Raw genomic sequence first — 15588 nt, 5'->3', positions numbered from 1 at the left:
CCTGCTGAGAGTTGCAGCCATTGATGATTCCCTATGGTCTTGTTTTGGAAGTCCTATATCATACCCATTGTTTTGTTGGGTTAGGTTTTATTCACTTTTGTTTTGTTTCATTATGTTAAATCCAATGGCAGGAGCAGCTATTTCAAAGATAACAAGATATAATATGGTAGCAATTTTGGATTTACCATAGGCTTGTTTTGAAGTCATTTATTGCATTCTGTTTTGTTTTTACTGTTTATATTCTATTCTGCTCTGTTTGATTTTCACTATATATGAAGTTATCTGCAGCTATTTTGAAGACATCAAAAGCCATTACAGTAACTTTTGTTGATTTTGTAATGTTTTGAAGTCTTGTATCTTTTGCACTGGTTTGTTTTGATTGGTTCTATTCTCTTTAAAATAAAAAAGTTAATGAAATTGTTTAAAAAGAAATTTAAGAAAAGAAAGAAGGCAGAAAAGATGAGTTTTATGTATGAAGATAAATATTTTTGGTGAGAAAAGTTTTAAAGAGAATTTTCTGGACAAAAAAAAAAAAAAAAAAGAGTATGTGTAATAAAATAAGAATTTTTTCCTAAGGTAGAAAGACAGGCAGGGAGGCAGAGAGAAAGGAAAAGAAGAAGGAAGGACAGTCTGCCCAAAATGAAGATTTCAGAAAATTCACAAAGAACTAGACAAGTCACTGAATCTTATAAAGGAAAATTTGTGCGTGAATATGTCAGCAATGATTTTAAGAACTTATTTATAAAATTTTCTAAAAATTAAACATTAATGCACTCACATAAAACCAGAATCTAATTGCCTATGTTCAAACTAATGAGCATTTCTTAAAATGCTCTTAATGAAATTTACAAAACTGGCCTAGAAAATACAGAGTTTATGCTTTATCAGGATCAAAACCTACTGGAAGACAAGGTATTTATGTAGTAATCTTGAAGACATAGAGGTAAGCAAAGAGTTCATGAACAAAACACAAACCACACGGGAAGCACTTCAAAGAATCAACACTTGGGATCTCATCTTATTAAAAAGTTAGTTTTTGTGCTTCAAAAGAAATCACCAACAGAGTGAAAAGAAAACGCACAGAATGGGAAAGAATTTTAGTCAGCCGTCCCTCAAAGGACTTACATCTAGAACACATAAAGAATTGAAAAATATCAGGCCCCCCAAATTCAAAGACCCAATCCAAAAATGTGCATTTGAGATGAACATGGACACTTCTCAGATGAAGAAATACAAATGACAAATACATGAAGAAATGTTCACCATCACTGGTCATTTGAGAAATGCAAATTAAAACAACAGAGATTCCATCTCACTATAGAAAAGTGTGGTTGCTATCAAGAAAACAATTGACAACAAATGTCAGCAAGGCTGTGGGGAAAAGGGAACCCTTCTCCACTGCTGGTGGGTGTAAACTGGTGTAGCCACTGGAAATCAGCATGGAGATTCCGCAAAAAACTAGGATTGGAAGTCCTGTTCATTCCAGCTATTCTCCTTCGGGTTATTTTCCCAGGAAACTGAAAAGGTCATGTCACAGACATATATGTGCACTTGTTTATAGCAGCAAAACTTATAATAGCTAATCTTGGAAATAACTAAAATGCCCATCAATCGCAGAATAGATAAAAAAGATGTGGTATTTTTATATAATGGAATATTATTCAGCTATAAAGATAATCTTGAGGATTTTGTAGATAAATGGAGGCAACTGGAGACTATACTCATAAGTGAAATAAATCAGCCTCACATTTGTAAATATCATATTATCTCCCTAGTGTAAAAAATAAATAATAACAATAAAAACTGAAAGAGTAATAAGACCTAAAGTGTAAAAATGGATACTGTAATAACAAAAGCAAAAGAAAGAGCTCATAAGGAAAGAACAACTGGAATAGGGGAAAGGAAAAATGAAAGAAAGGAAAAGATTATATGATTACACCTATACCTGTATGTATGTATATGTGAGCCAACCATACTACTACTTCTGTTAGTTTATCAAAAAGAATGCTGCTGTCCTTGATTGTCTGATCGTTTTTTATGCCTAGATCTTGTCACCTGAAATACTTCTAAGATAGCAATACACAATATATTAACTAGTGTTGATTTCTTACTTTTTAAAAACTTCTGTTATTTCTTTCCTTTTTTCTGTTTTGTTTAATATATAAATAATTTTTTTTTTTTTTTTTTTTTGCTGCCTTTACTCAGTTTTGGATCACTTAGGAAAAAAATCTAAAAAGTTTAGAGCTTCTTTAACTATTTGTCTTAAAGTATTCTGAATGACCACAAAACTAGTTAAATCTGGCTTGTTACTTTGGCTCAATAAATGACTTATTTAACAGTAATGTTTGATACATATTACTGATATAAATGTAATAAAGATTATGTAAAATTTGGTCAGATGATCTTAATGTAATGTAACCATTTATGATTATTATCTTGAAAAGCTGTAAACCATAAAATAACTGAATCTTCTTCTTGGTTACTAGTCTTTCATCAAAATTAAACCATGACTCTTGAGTATTTTTGGTCAGTCACAGTTTTGTTTTGTCTTTCATTTATTTATTTGGGGTATTTGTTTTTTATTTGTCTTTGGGGGTGAGGGGAGTGGGTTGAAATGGGTTATCCTTAAGTAGTACAGCCTGGCCATAAACTATGTATCTGACCTAGAACTTGCAAATAATTTTCCTATCTCAGCTTCTCCAGTGCTGAGATTATAGGCATTGTGCTATTGCACCTGGCTCATCCATAGTTTTGATTCTTTTTAAAGGCATTTATAATCTGAGTCATAAAAATGGAAGATTCTCACAAGTACACACAAATATGATTTTTCTAAAAAAAAAAAAAAAAGTAGACTTAATTCATAACCAACCTGGTCCTTCTTTGATTACCCTTGGTAAAAATTGATACAACTGTAAAAAGAAAAAGATTTTTCTGGTTCAGAAACTGTGAAAAGAAAAACCTTAAGTTTCTTTGGTTCACAGTACTATACAAATAGGATCTGTTTTGCTCTTGGTGGTTTTACATTTTTCTTTTTAAACTTTCTAACTGTTCTGAATCAAAACTGTTCAACTAATAACAAAATCACCTAACCTTGCACTTAAAAGATGATACCCTACTGCCTACAGAAGAGACAGAACTGACTTTAACATGATACTCCAGCTGGGCATGGTGGCACCTGCCTATAATCCCAGCACTCAAATCAACCCTGACATGAACAACATAGTGAGAGCCAGTCTCCAAAAAAAAAAAGTATTCTCCAGGTAAACTTTACATGAGACTACTCTTTCTACATCTCTGAGGCTCAAGTGTGTCTCAAAAGGTTTTGACAGTGACTTACAGTCATTAACCACTTCCACCCTCAGTTTGAGCCCAATACCACAACCAAAAACAGTTCATCCTAGTATACACAGAAAATCAGACCCTAACTACAGAATAGTTGATCAATGAGGCTTTCAAAGAATAATGTTGATTAAAAGTGGAGAACATGAAAGTTGTCAAAATGAACAAACTGCCACTGGTATCAAGTCTATTATAAAATATAGAGGGGATGTTGCAGAATATGGGCTCATACTATTTCCTGATATAACTATCACAAAAAAGTTCAAGACCATAAACTTGCAAAGATGTCACTGTAAACTTACTCAGAGTATTGCTACAAGGACAGCAGTTGTCTGCTCAACACTGAACTAAGACCATATATGTTATTAACCATTGTGGCCAAGCATTACTGTTTCAAATACCCAAGGTAATTTTCCTGATTTTGCCTTTAAACATTTCCCTTGTGTCAATCTCTTTGATTAAGACCATAATTTACTATGATATACGCAGTCCCAATGCAAAACTCTACTATAATCAATTTCATAATTCTTTGCAAAATCTCTCCCTGGTATTTTTTGGGTGAGAGGGAGCCTAATAGAACTAATTTAATTAAAGACATCTATGATGGTACTGGTGGTGATGATTCATTTCTGTGTTTGTTTTGTTTGTATGTGTGCATCTTTGGCACTGGATGGCGGACATACCAAACGTCAGTGATCTACCTGATAAAGCCTAGATATAAAGCTTCTGGAGGGTTTTATATGTTTTACTATAAAATAAAGTCAAATGGCTCCAAACTCAAACTTCCCATGACTCAAACAGCAAAGATCCAAAGAAACCACTCAGTGCTCATAACTTTGCTGGCTAATTCAAATGAAAATCCAACTTCAAAAAGTGTGTCCAGGCAGAGAGTGAGTCCCAAAAGACATAAAGGAGTGGGCTTCAGTCTAAGCACTGCTCTCACGCAGACAACGCACAGTGCTGGTGTTCGTGGGTTAAAACCTTCATTATCGTGCATTTTTTTCACTTTATATACAAAATTGTACTTACGGTAATCATAGCTCCAGAGAAAGTCAGTGATGCCAGCAGTAAAGCTAAAAGGAAACTGTGAGAACCACAACTGAGGTAAAGAAATCATTGCAAAAATTGTTAAAATCCTCAAAAAATGAATCTGTAAGTGGTGATTTCGGGGTCTCAGAACCAATTTTTTGGTTTTACTTTGTTTCTTATGGGAAAAATATGCTCAGTCCTCGAACTTTTTGGTGTTCAAAAATGAATTTGGCATGAGTTGATTTTGACAACTAAGGTGTGATTGTGTTGTCTATATGGAAGCAAAGACAGCAGCAGCGTTTCTATACAACATGTTCTTAGCAGACTTTCCTAAAGTATCAGGATATCCCAGGGTGGAAGGTATCTAAACAACAGACAATTCAGGACCGAGCCCTCCACTGAAAACCTGAAATATGGATAGTTGGGATTAACAGTTGAAGGCAGATTCATATTCTTCAAGTCCAAAGCAATGGGGGAGGGTTGGCTTTCTTTTATGGGAGAGAGAAATGGGCTTTTGACCAAAGAGAGATTTGTAGGGAGAGGTTGTAGAAAGCCACCCACATCTTGGTGGATAGTTTTTCTTGAGAAGAATGTTCCCACCCAGATGTGAGGTCTTGGTATTTTTTTCAACATACACCTTAGCAACAAGTGTACAATTCATTTTATAAAGTTAAGTCAAGAAATAAGATTAGCTCAGAAACATCCAGAAGCCAAGAAAGTACCAAGCACTAAATCAGATGTAAAAAGTTCTCAGCCTGGCCAGCAGTGACACAATGAGGACTTTCCAAGCCAAAAGAACTACAAACATCACTGTGCATGGAACTGAAGAAGATGATTGGAACAGTGAGATGTCTAGGCACAAATGAACAAAGTTAATCTGAACCAGTCAGTCTGGATATCACTCTATCGACTCCATCTTTACCTCAAATAAATAAGAAAGGTTGTGGAACTATGCAATAGTTTTAAACTTTCAATAAAACTGCATGACATATGTATAATATTAATTCAATCTGCCAAATAGAAAGAAAATGATTAATCAAAATGGTGGGGAGATAATGAGAGAATATGTAAGGTGTTCCTCAGGATAAAGGAATTGAAGAATCATTAGAATTTTTATTACTCTGAGCAGGGTCTTAAGAACCCTTGCTAAAGAAAGCAGAGTTCAGAATAGCACAGAACCATTACTTCTGAATTTAAAGAAAACTTGAATTTTTTTTCTTTGCAATCATCTCAATGGATGCAAGTGATTGCCTCCCCAAGATAGACAATCACACATTGTAAAGGCTACAATGTCTGCTGATTATACAGGAGCTTTGGTGTGCACCTAAATTATAAACTACGAGATGTTGCCTTCATTTTCAATGATCTATTACCTAGGCTATGTGTCAATTACTATTCTCTTAAAAGCTAAGTTGCCCTGTCTTGCAATGAAATTGTTTTAATTAGGTGCAAGCTCCACTCCTTATGGTAAGGACAGAATTCAGAGAGTCCCAATTTTCAGACAATGGATAATGTGACAATTTAATAATTCTTGAGGTTCCACTCACCATGCTGTGTGAAAAGGTCACTATGAACAATTTCAATCAAGCAGTAGAGCTTCTGAATGGTCAGCAAACCCACCGGCACATTTAGGATGAATTCAGTAAACATTTTGCTGTTAGGAAAAATGTAAGTAAAAAATAAATCAGACATACATAGCAAAATGATTTAATGCCATTCCAAGACAATAATGAAACATAAGGTCAATAAATTGTCATGAAATGCCACTGGCATATGAGACAACACCCCTTATACCGTACTTGACAAAATTTCATGCCCCAAAAGTTTGTTTTAAAATGCTGTTTTTTACTCCAAAATCACTAACAAATATCTATGATGCAAATGATAATCAAAGAGTTGGTGAGGATATAAAGAAATTTAAACCTTCACAGTGTAATGGTGAGAATGCAAAATGGTACACTGACTTTGGAACATAGTTTGAAATCTCCTCAAAATGTTAAATCATTACCAGGTGTCCCAGCAATTCTAATTCCTAGGGTCCGGGTATTTAAAAATTGAATCAATGCATCCAAGCAGAACTTGCACATGACTCACAGTGGCATTACTCTTTATAAACAAAATGCAGTTCATCTGCACCACTCGTCTAAGAAAAGGGAAGGAAGCACCAATACTTTCTGTAACATGAGTGAACTTTTCAAAATATGCTGCTAGGTTAAAGCCACATATAATAGGATACCATTTATATAACTTTACAGATAGAAGATAGAATACAAAACATAACTAGATAGAAGAAACAGATTAGTGACTGCCTAGAGTGGGGGACAGGGTTGAGAAATGTCTGGAAATAACACAACAGATTTAACTGGGATTATAAAAGTGTCCTAAAACTGCACGCTGTGAAAATGCTTGTACAACCTTATAAACATATCAAAAACATACCTAGAACTCTGAACAGGTGACTGTGTACAAAAATAGCATCTCACTACACTTTTTTTAAACTTTACTTTTACAAATGGCCAATAGACCTCTGAAGGATATTAGAAGCAAGCTTGTTAGCAGCTAAAGAAATACATAGTGAAATGGTAAGAGACTGTTTCATCAATCTTATTGATATGATTTGGTTAAATACTAATTCCTAGTACTGGCAAAGACTTAAAAAACAGACTTCAGCAGGCACTTGTAGAACGTTGGTTTAGCCTTTTGAAGGGCAAATGTGTAATACCTATTAAAAATCTTTAAAGATAATGTAAAGCCAAGTAATTCTACTTCTTTAAGAGTACATTCTATAATTTACATACATTTTTATATGACCATATTTTTAAATCAGCATATTTTATAATGGTACAAAATTGTACACAACATACATTGGAAATCTAGGGTGGCCATCAAGTACAGGAAGAATCCATTTTGGGTTCAGTTTAATAAGCATTCAGAGTCACACACTACTTTACTAATGTTTAGGTGAGCTTCTCAAGCTGGTACGAATAGTGTTGGTTCACACTTTAAGGGTGGTTCACTGTATAAACCAAAACCAAAACCAAAATCAAAAGGAGATGAGGACTTGCTGTTAGATCAATCTAATAGTTAATAAGGCCGCTCCCCAACTTGATCCCAATAGTGCTTCTCCAAAAGTAGTGATAGCCAGAGACAACACATCAAACACTGAGTGTGAACAACTTAGGATATGAGCGGCACATTTGAGAAAAAAAGGTTTGGTTCCCAATCACCCTCCTCTGCCTGAAAGCATAATGAACATCTTCCTCCTATGTTTTTGGGAGTTGTTTGCATCTTTTTATAGATGTATTCATTAATTCATCTTAGAGGCCAGCTTTCAACCCTTCTTCTTAAGGCCTGTAGCCACTCATTTTGGAAACATTAACAGTAAAAGTAGTATTAACAGAAACTGACATTTATCACCTGCAGACTAAGTGTTTCACTGTGTTCTAATCATCTATGCACTTTTCCTCCTTTAACTCTAACGAAGTCTCATAGAATGAAATGAAGACCTGTACCCTATAAGACTGTTGTTGTATTAAATCCACTGTAGCTCTTCCACATTCACTAACTAAAATGAAGTGTTTACTATTTTCCAAAAATGTTTTCCTGTATATCCATACATGAAGTGCAAAGCTTATGCGTTAAAGGAAAGGGGAGATAACAGAAGAGTAGTATGGCTTCTGTGTTTTAGGGTTTGTTTGGGTCTGGTTTGGTTTTTGTACAATGTTTTACTTTGAGACAGTCTAGAAAAGTCACTAAGTTATACGAGCTGGGCTTGAAATTGCAAATTTCCTGCCTCACCCTCCCAGAATTCTGAGATTCCAGGCATGGACTATCATGTGCTGCTCCCATGTTAAATTTTTCAGCTGCTGCAAATTAAAACAAAATCAAAACTACACATTGAAATCCAAACCCAAACATGCACAAAATGCCAGATTTATGTTATCAATAATAATAGGCCACAGGGCTCTAAATTACCTTTTAAAGAAATCACTGTGGCGGGTGATAGCCAATTCATTTTCCATATAGTCAAAATTAGCAAAGTGTCACAGATACCACCAGCACAACTTGGTGATTTAGCTAGACGTTGTCTCAAAATAAAACATTAAAAAATTAAAAATAAATAAACACAAACAAGCCCCAAAACATAGGAACTGTGCTATTCTTTTGTTACCTTTCCTTTCTTAGAATAATCAGGGCACACTGATCTATGCAGACAAGACACAAACTATTTGCATGCACCATAAGGCTATGAATGGCGAGCGTTTACCTTACATGCACAGTTACCTGAGCTCCTTGGGATCAAACACCAACTTCACATCATTGACGATAGTTGGCAAGTATTTCAATGCCGCACCCTGCAAACCAAGAAAAATGAAGGCTGAGCCAAATGCAGATTAGTGGGAGTTAATGAAAATCCGTAATTCTTATGAAGAAATCGTAATGTCAAGAGGAGAAAGATCAGTTCATGAGAGGTGATGGCCAAACACAAAGAAAACAGCAAAAAAATCTCTAATCCACAAAAATTCATAATTTGTCACACAGTTGCATTGTCTATAATAATAATAAAAGTAATACTAACAAAAACACATTTATCATCTGCAGACCAAGCAGTTACAATGTATGTTAAGCCTCCGTGTTATTTCAAGTCTCCTAAAAAAATGCAGATCATGCCCTACCTAGAGGTAGCTTCTTGCATGAAATCCACCACAGTGCTTCCACAGTCAACAATTAAAACCTCTGTTCTACTCCAAAAGTATTTCCTGGTACAGTTATGAATCATTTTGTCCTTTAGTGATATTACTTCCTAAGTTCATGTCCTCCCACGAAATACACATGCTCAACAGAGTAATGGGTCCTACTGACTGCTATGCACTATGCTAAGACCCTTGCAATAGTTTATCTTTAATTCTAACAGTTCTTTTCTGGTGAGTTACCAGTGTTCAATAAAGAACTTGAAAATGCAGACACAAATTATATTGTGCCCTTGATCACACAGCTAGTACTGAACTGAGCTAGAATTAAAGTTCAATTTGGTGAATCTGTTTTGTTATATCCTGTTACAGAAAGTTATGAACTTTAAATAATCTAACTATGTTTTGCCACTTTCTCTAGTGACCCTTAAGTAATTCCACATAGTAGGCTGAACTCCATCTCCATGAATTAAACCTCACTCATGAAGGATAGTTCAAAGAATTGCATTAAAGCTCAGAGAAAAAAGTAATACTTTAACCCTGGAAAATATAGTATCTATTATATAAGTAATTTTTACTGCTATTTTCCAAAGCAAATAGGCAGAAACTCACTTTAAAAATATTACCCTGAACATATATATGGTCAATGACTACATAACAAAATATATAGTGCCTCAACATGGTCATCACATGAATTCCATTCCATGCCTCACACACTGGACAAAAATTAACTTTACATACCACAGTGTTTTTAAGTGAAAAATGTCAAACTAGGAAACTCAAGAAAAAAATATTGTGACCTTGAGTTAAGCAAAGACTTCTTCCATGTGGTACTAAACTGCACAATCTATAAAAGGAAACACCCAAAACAAAAAGCCTAGACACTTTGAAACACACCACTTAGATAACAAAAAAGAGCTACACTCTGAGAGAGGAAAACCATCTTCTCTGCACCTTCTTCAAAGGAGGATGAAAGTTTTGAAAAGAAAGTTCTCCAAAAAGATACAAGAATGGCAACTCTGCATTCAGAAAGATACTCAGTATCATAAGTCATCAGAGAAATATAAACTAAACCAACAATGAGATACCACTAATGTTTACTAGAATTGTTCAAAACAAACACTATACCATTGTGCTGTTTGCATATGCTGCCAGTCTGAGTGCAAAAATAGTGGAGAAACTTTAGAAAAGTGCTTGGCAGCTCCTTACCATGAGACAGGAATGATCCAGAAAACCTAAACACCGCACTCCTGAATGTCAGATTAATCAAATGAAATGAAAACTTGTGTTCATAAAAACTACTGTACATGAAATTTTCCAGGACTTTTATTTGTATTCAGCAGAAACAAGAAACAACCCAAATGCCCCTCAAGAGGTGAATTCATGCAATGGAACACTATTTGGTACCATAAAAGAACAAATCACTGTTACACAGGTGATGAATCTCACATACACTAAGATAAAATCAGACACACTTGATAGACCACATACTATCTGATTCTACTTTATAACATTATGGAAAGACCAAAACCTATAATCAATTGCCAGGGGCAGGGGTAGAGTCTTCCAGGACTGGGTGGAGGAATACAAGGGTTTATGCAACTCTTCCACAGCATGATTACACTATACCTTTGTGAAAGCCAGTGAGTTGTCCAATAAGAAAGTGCATATTCATGAGAATAATTAGACCATGAACTTTTTAATGATCAAAAATATATTACCTGAAAGTACATCCACAACTATTCAATATGCAAAATGCCTCCAACAATGCTAAAATGTGTTTTGACTCTCATGTGTAAGACTTACATATTTGTCAATTCAGACAAGTTCAAGTTTCCTAATCTATAAAATGTGAATAGCATCAGCCATGTTTCTAGGTGCTCCACTATACTGAAACATTAAATGCTCAAGAAGAGCTTTAGAGGGAAACTCATGATCAGCCTCACTCACAGATGAGGTGTGGAGGCACAAAACAGTGAGGTCATTTGTTCAGCTTCCCATTGCTAGATTAAGGGAGGTCTACCTCCATGGCTGGTTTAACACTGTCCCTATGAAAGCACCACATCTATAGTCTTCACCACTAAGCTTAACACTTGGTAGTCCAGGGGACAAAATGCAGAAAAGTAACTTCAATGCATTGATTTTACCTACAGAATTATAGGTGTGACAGCTGTTCTTTAAAGGTGTTAACCCTATCCATCAATGCCAAGAGTTTCCAATTATCTGCTGGAAGGTGAAACTGAAAAGAGAATTAAATAGAAATAATTTTATAGTGATTCCAAACATTCTGTGTCAAACACTTCAAAGTTGGTTTGAAAGAGCTAGACAATGTTTATCATGACATTTAGTAATTGCTCAATCTCTCCAAGTGTCTTGTTCAGTTTGTGGATGACCAGAGGTTAAGGTACAAATTGGCTTCATGCATTTTATACTGTATCCAACATCTGCCTGCAGCAACTTCATAAATATCATTTCACAAGAGTAAAGCAGACAGCAACAAACAAGATAAGTCTTTATAGTCTACTCTCACTTGTGTCATGAGGACATCTGATACTGCGTTAACCAGGACAGGCAGAGTCCCAAGGAAGGGTCAGGGTTCCAAAGGCTTCCCCTGCTGGAATCTTCCCATAGCTATCCTGCCTAGTATGCCCAAGTGGCATTCTCAGAGTTTTTCTTTGAACTTGATGAAGTATTCGTATGTCTTCCTGAGGGTAGATGAGTCCAATTCTAAACGCACATGAGCTTAGGGCAATTATGCATGTACACTGGCCCACAGACTCAACCAGAAGCCATACCTGAGTCTCATACACACTCAGGCATATGAAAAGCAATAGGGCTTTCACCACTGAGCACTACCTCAAAGCCAGCAATCCATGGAAAGATACCACAAACAAAATTAGAGAGAATCATGGCTGGTGGTGAAGCTATTTCTACTTAGATTAAAAGACATTCATGTTGCTGGATGTCTTAAAATTGGGTTCATTTCTTAATATCTAAGCAACTGGGGTACTCATGGCATTCAGCAATCATAACTCTTAGGAAGAAAAGTAAGGTCAAAACCGAATCAAATGGACAAGAAACCCATTGAAACTAAAGTTTTAAATGGAAAAAAGAAAACTCATAAAAGGAGTATGAAAGGGCAGAAAATGCTAAAACTTTTTAATTGCTGAAATAGATCAGGTTAAAGAAATTAAATAAATTTTATACTGTAAACAAATTTAATTGTCATGCATCTCATGAGAATGCCAACTTAATATAAACCGTAAAACACAACAAAAAATGCATTTTGCATGTAGCATCAGTTTAATGTTGTAAGTGTTTCTCTGGCTAAAAATATTACTACCGATGATGATTAATAGACACTATTTTAGGGTAAAGTTCAGGCTACATTATTCAGTATAATTATTTTAATTAAATCCATTACCATATCTTTATGTAAGATTAGGAGAGCTATTGGTGATACAAAATAATTTTTTCTTGAATAATGTATGAAGCAATTATTAATATTTCTACAGAAAATGCATATTAAAATTGTTTCATTTGAAGATTTTGAGCTAAAATATATATGGCCCACAAATTCTCTGCTCAGATTTAAGTGTTCCATCTTTCTTAAGACAGAGCCAAAAACCTTTAGAAATACCAGATAATCTTGACAAGCAAAAAAAAGGTAATGTCAGAAGACCCCAGAGAAGGGGTCCTGATGAGACGGGTCATGTGACCAGAAATGGATGCTTGGTGAGGATAAAGCATACAACACTTCAAGGGATTCCTGTGTGCACTATTTATGGTGCACAAATTGTAGGAATCCAGAACAAAAAGAAAAATGACAAATGCTCCAGTTCTTTGTATCCTATTAAATTAAGACTATCTACATCTTAACTATTTCAAATCTAAAATAATCCTTCCCCTTTGCCATCAAGCTTCCTTGAAACAGATTCTGGTCTTTAAAAATAATACTGCTCTTCTCTCCCGTCAACCCATGGTAGTTCATTCAACCCCATGTGTCAACTGAGTTGCTGGGAATACTGATCCTACAGATACCCATCACTATCCATCACTAAGTTCTAAACAAAAAAATTAATGAAGAAAGTATAAACCTGCTAACATATCTTAATGAACTCAGCTCAAAGTCTCATTCATAACAGCCTATTGGCTGGGCTCCCTGAGACAGTACCAACACCAGGGAGAAGTGCCCTGATGTCTTCGTTACTTTTCTCTTGTTGCTGAGATAAAATACCTGGTGCCCAAAATTAGGGAAGGAAAGATTTATTTAGCTTATAGTTTTTGGAGATTTCAGTCCATACTCAGCTGGCTCCAAGGTAGGGTGCTATGGCACAAGAAGAACTGTTCATGGCAGCCGCAAGTGACAAGAGCTCCTTCCTGCCTTTATATTGTATGCCAGCTACCTGCCCCTGGAAGGGTGCAGCATTCACACTGCCAATCCCAGTGCTAGACATCGAACCAATCACAAATGCTAGATCCAGCTGCCTCTATGACTGCATAAGGCTCATAAGTAAGCTAAGGCAGAGGATGCCCAGACACAAATCATAACATTCCACCCCTGGCCACCCAAAGACTCATGTACATCCTTTATGCAAAAAACACTTAGTCTATCTCTAAGAATTGCCAAAATCTTCAGTTTTAGCACTGCTGAAAAGCTCAAGCCCCAAGTCTCCTCCAAGATCTAAGGCAAACTCATAGCTGTAAACCCCTGGTACAAATGAAAACAAAGTTTAACACTTCTAACAGACAATGGTACAAAATGAACATTACCATTTAAAAAGGTACAAATAAGATACAAAGGATTGGAACCAAAACAAGTCCAAAATCCAGTAAGGCAAACATTCCTTGCTCAGCATCTGAAGCAATCTGGTTGGGAGCTCCAAAAAACTTGAGTGAGTCCACCCCCGTGGCTCTATTGTTGGTTGTAGCTACCACAGCTTCTTTTTTAGGCCTGCTTTGCTCTCTCCTTGCAGCTTTCCTTAGACAAACCACATTCCTAGCTTTTCCAAACTCTGGAGTCTCCACTGCACCACTGTCTTCACATTCACAGCTTCACACACTGCCCACTCTGAGGGACACTGCCTGGCCTCCCAGGCCTTCTGAATCAGGGTGGAGGCTTTTAAAACAGAACACATGCATTCTGCATGCACTTAAAATCAGCACCAAGTGCACACTGCCAAGGTTTATTGCCAGTTGGAGCAGTAGTGAGGCTTTCCTCTCTCTTGCCTGTAGGGGCCAAGAGCCTGGATGACTGAACACTCTGAACCTTATTTTAAGGAACAGATTATCTATATCACCACCATTCTGGTACCTGGTGCAGCTACCTCCATTTGGAACCTCATGTGATCTTCACCATCATTCTGGAACATGGAGCTCTGCAACTTTCTCTTCTGAGCAAAGCCTTTTACTTTTGCAATTTTGAGGCTGCAAAGTTTAGGGACCCAGTGCCTCTTCCTGTGATGCCCACAAGTCATCTTTTATATTTTTCTGTTTCTTCACAGCAATTGAGGTCTCAGCTCTATCTTTATAGTCCACGGCATTTCACTGTTACCAAAGTCTGTCTTTGTTAGGGTTTTATTACAAAAAACAAATATAACACAAGATATACAAATGTATAAGAAATTACAAAATTGGCTTAAAATAGCCAAAGAGCCGAATGAGGAAGTGTGCAGAGAGTATCTGCCTGCCAGAGGCCGAAGGATTCAATCCAAGGTCTGGAGAGTTTGCCCTACTGTCCCATACAAGTCTGCACCAGCAGGCCGAAGGGTCTACACTAGAAGGCTGAAGAGTCTATGCAGGAATGCTGAAAGACCCAAGGCAGAAGCCAAAGAGTCTACACTGGAAGCCAGGACACAACATCTAAGTGGAAGGCGAAGACTGGAGCTCCTCCAAAGACTGGAATTCATCTGTCCTTTCTCCTTTCCTTTTATACCATCCAAGTGATGAGCTATCCTAGCCGTGGGTCTCAAGTTGACACAACCACTACACCTGGGTTTCACAGGGAAGAATGTAGTCTTCACTGATGCCTTTAGGATCTCAGGATCCTGTCCACTAAAGAACACCCACACACACACAAACACACACATCCACACACACACACACACACAAACACACACACACCCCAGTAGCTTCCTGGCCAGTGTGGCTGTCACAAATGGGTCCCCATAGCATGTAAGTCCTCAGCCCTTAGGTCAGCCTGGCAAGCTCTGGGCAATCAAAAGGTTGTTCTACTTTGGCTATGATCACCACTTCTGTGTGTCCAGCTCCAGGCTAAGTAAACACCCTTTCTCTTGTCACATGCCTTCTGTAACCCCTTAAGAATTACTGGTGGAAGTGCAATGGGCGCCTTTACCTGGTTCATCCCCTTGTCTCCAGAGCTGAAGGAAGGGGGAACCAAAACAAATGTGATCAAGGATGGAATGAACAGTAACAACACAAAAGGACCAGGATGGAAGCTACCACATCAGATGGTCAGGAAAGAGTGATGGTGACCCAGCAAAAGGCAGAAATCTAGCAGGTTACAGAC

General features: G+C 36.7%; 1 protein-coding gene across 3 annotated transcripts in view; it reads right to left on the bottom strand.

The window, feature by feature from the left end:
• Positions 1 to 15588, bottom strand: part of Dock1 (dedicator of cytokinesis 1) — a 516033-nt gene that overhangs the window by 328580 nt on the left and 171865 nt on the right. For all 3 annotated transcript variants that reach the window (XM_013143418.3, XM_063244929.1, XM_003479612.5), the window contains exons 24-25: positions 8653 to 8723; positions 5916 to 6022 (exon numbers count right to left, since the gene is read on the bottom strand). In XM_013143418.3, coding sequence (XP_012998872.1) covers positions 5916 to 6022; positions 8653 to 8723 — 178 coding nt within the window. The remainder of the gene's footprint in view (positions 1 to 5915; positions 6023 to 8652; positions 8724 to 15588) is intronic.

The sequence above is a fragment of the Cavia porcellus genome, unplaced genomic scaffold, assembly GCF_034190915.1.
Source record: "Cavia porcellus strain 051 isolate PalLab524CR breed Dunkin Hartley unplaced genomic scaffold, mCavPor4.1 scaffold_2, whole genome shotgun sequence".
Lineage (NCBI taxonomy): Eukaryota > Metazoa > Chordata > Mammalia > Rodentia > Caviidae > Cavia > Cavia porcellus.
Note: the sequence above shows the minus strand (reverse complement) of the source record. Positions and strands in the feature narration are given on the sequence as shown.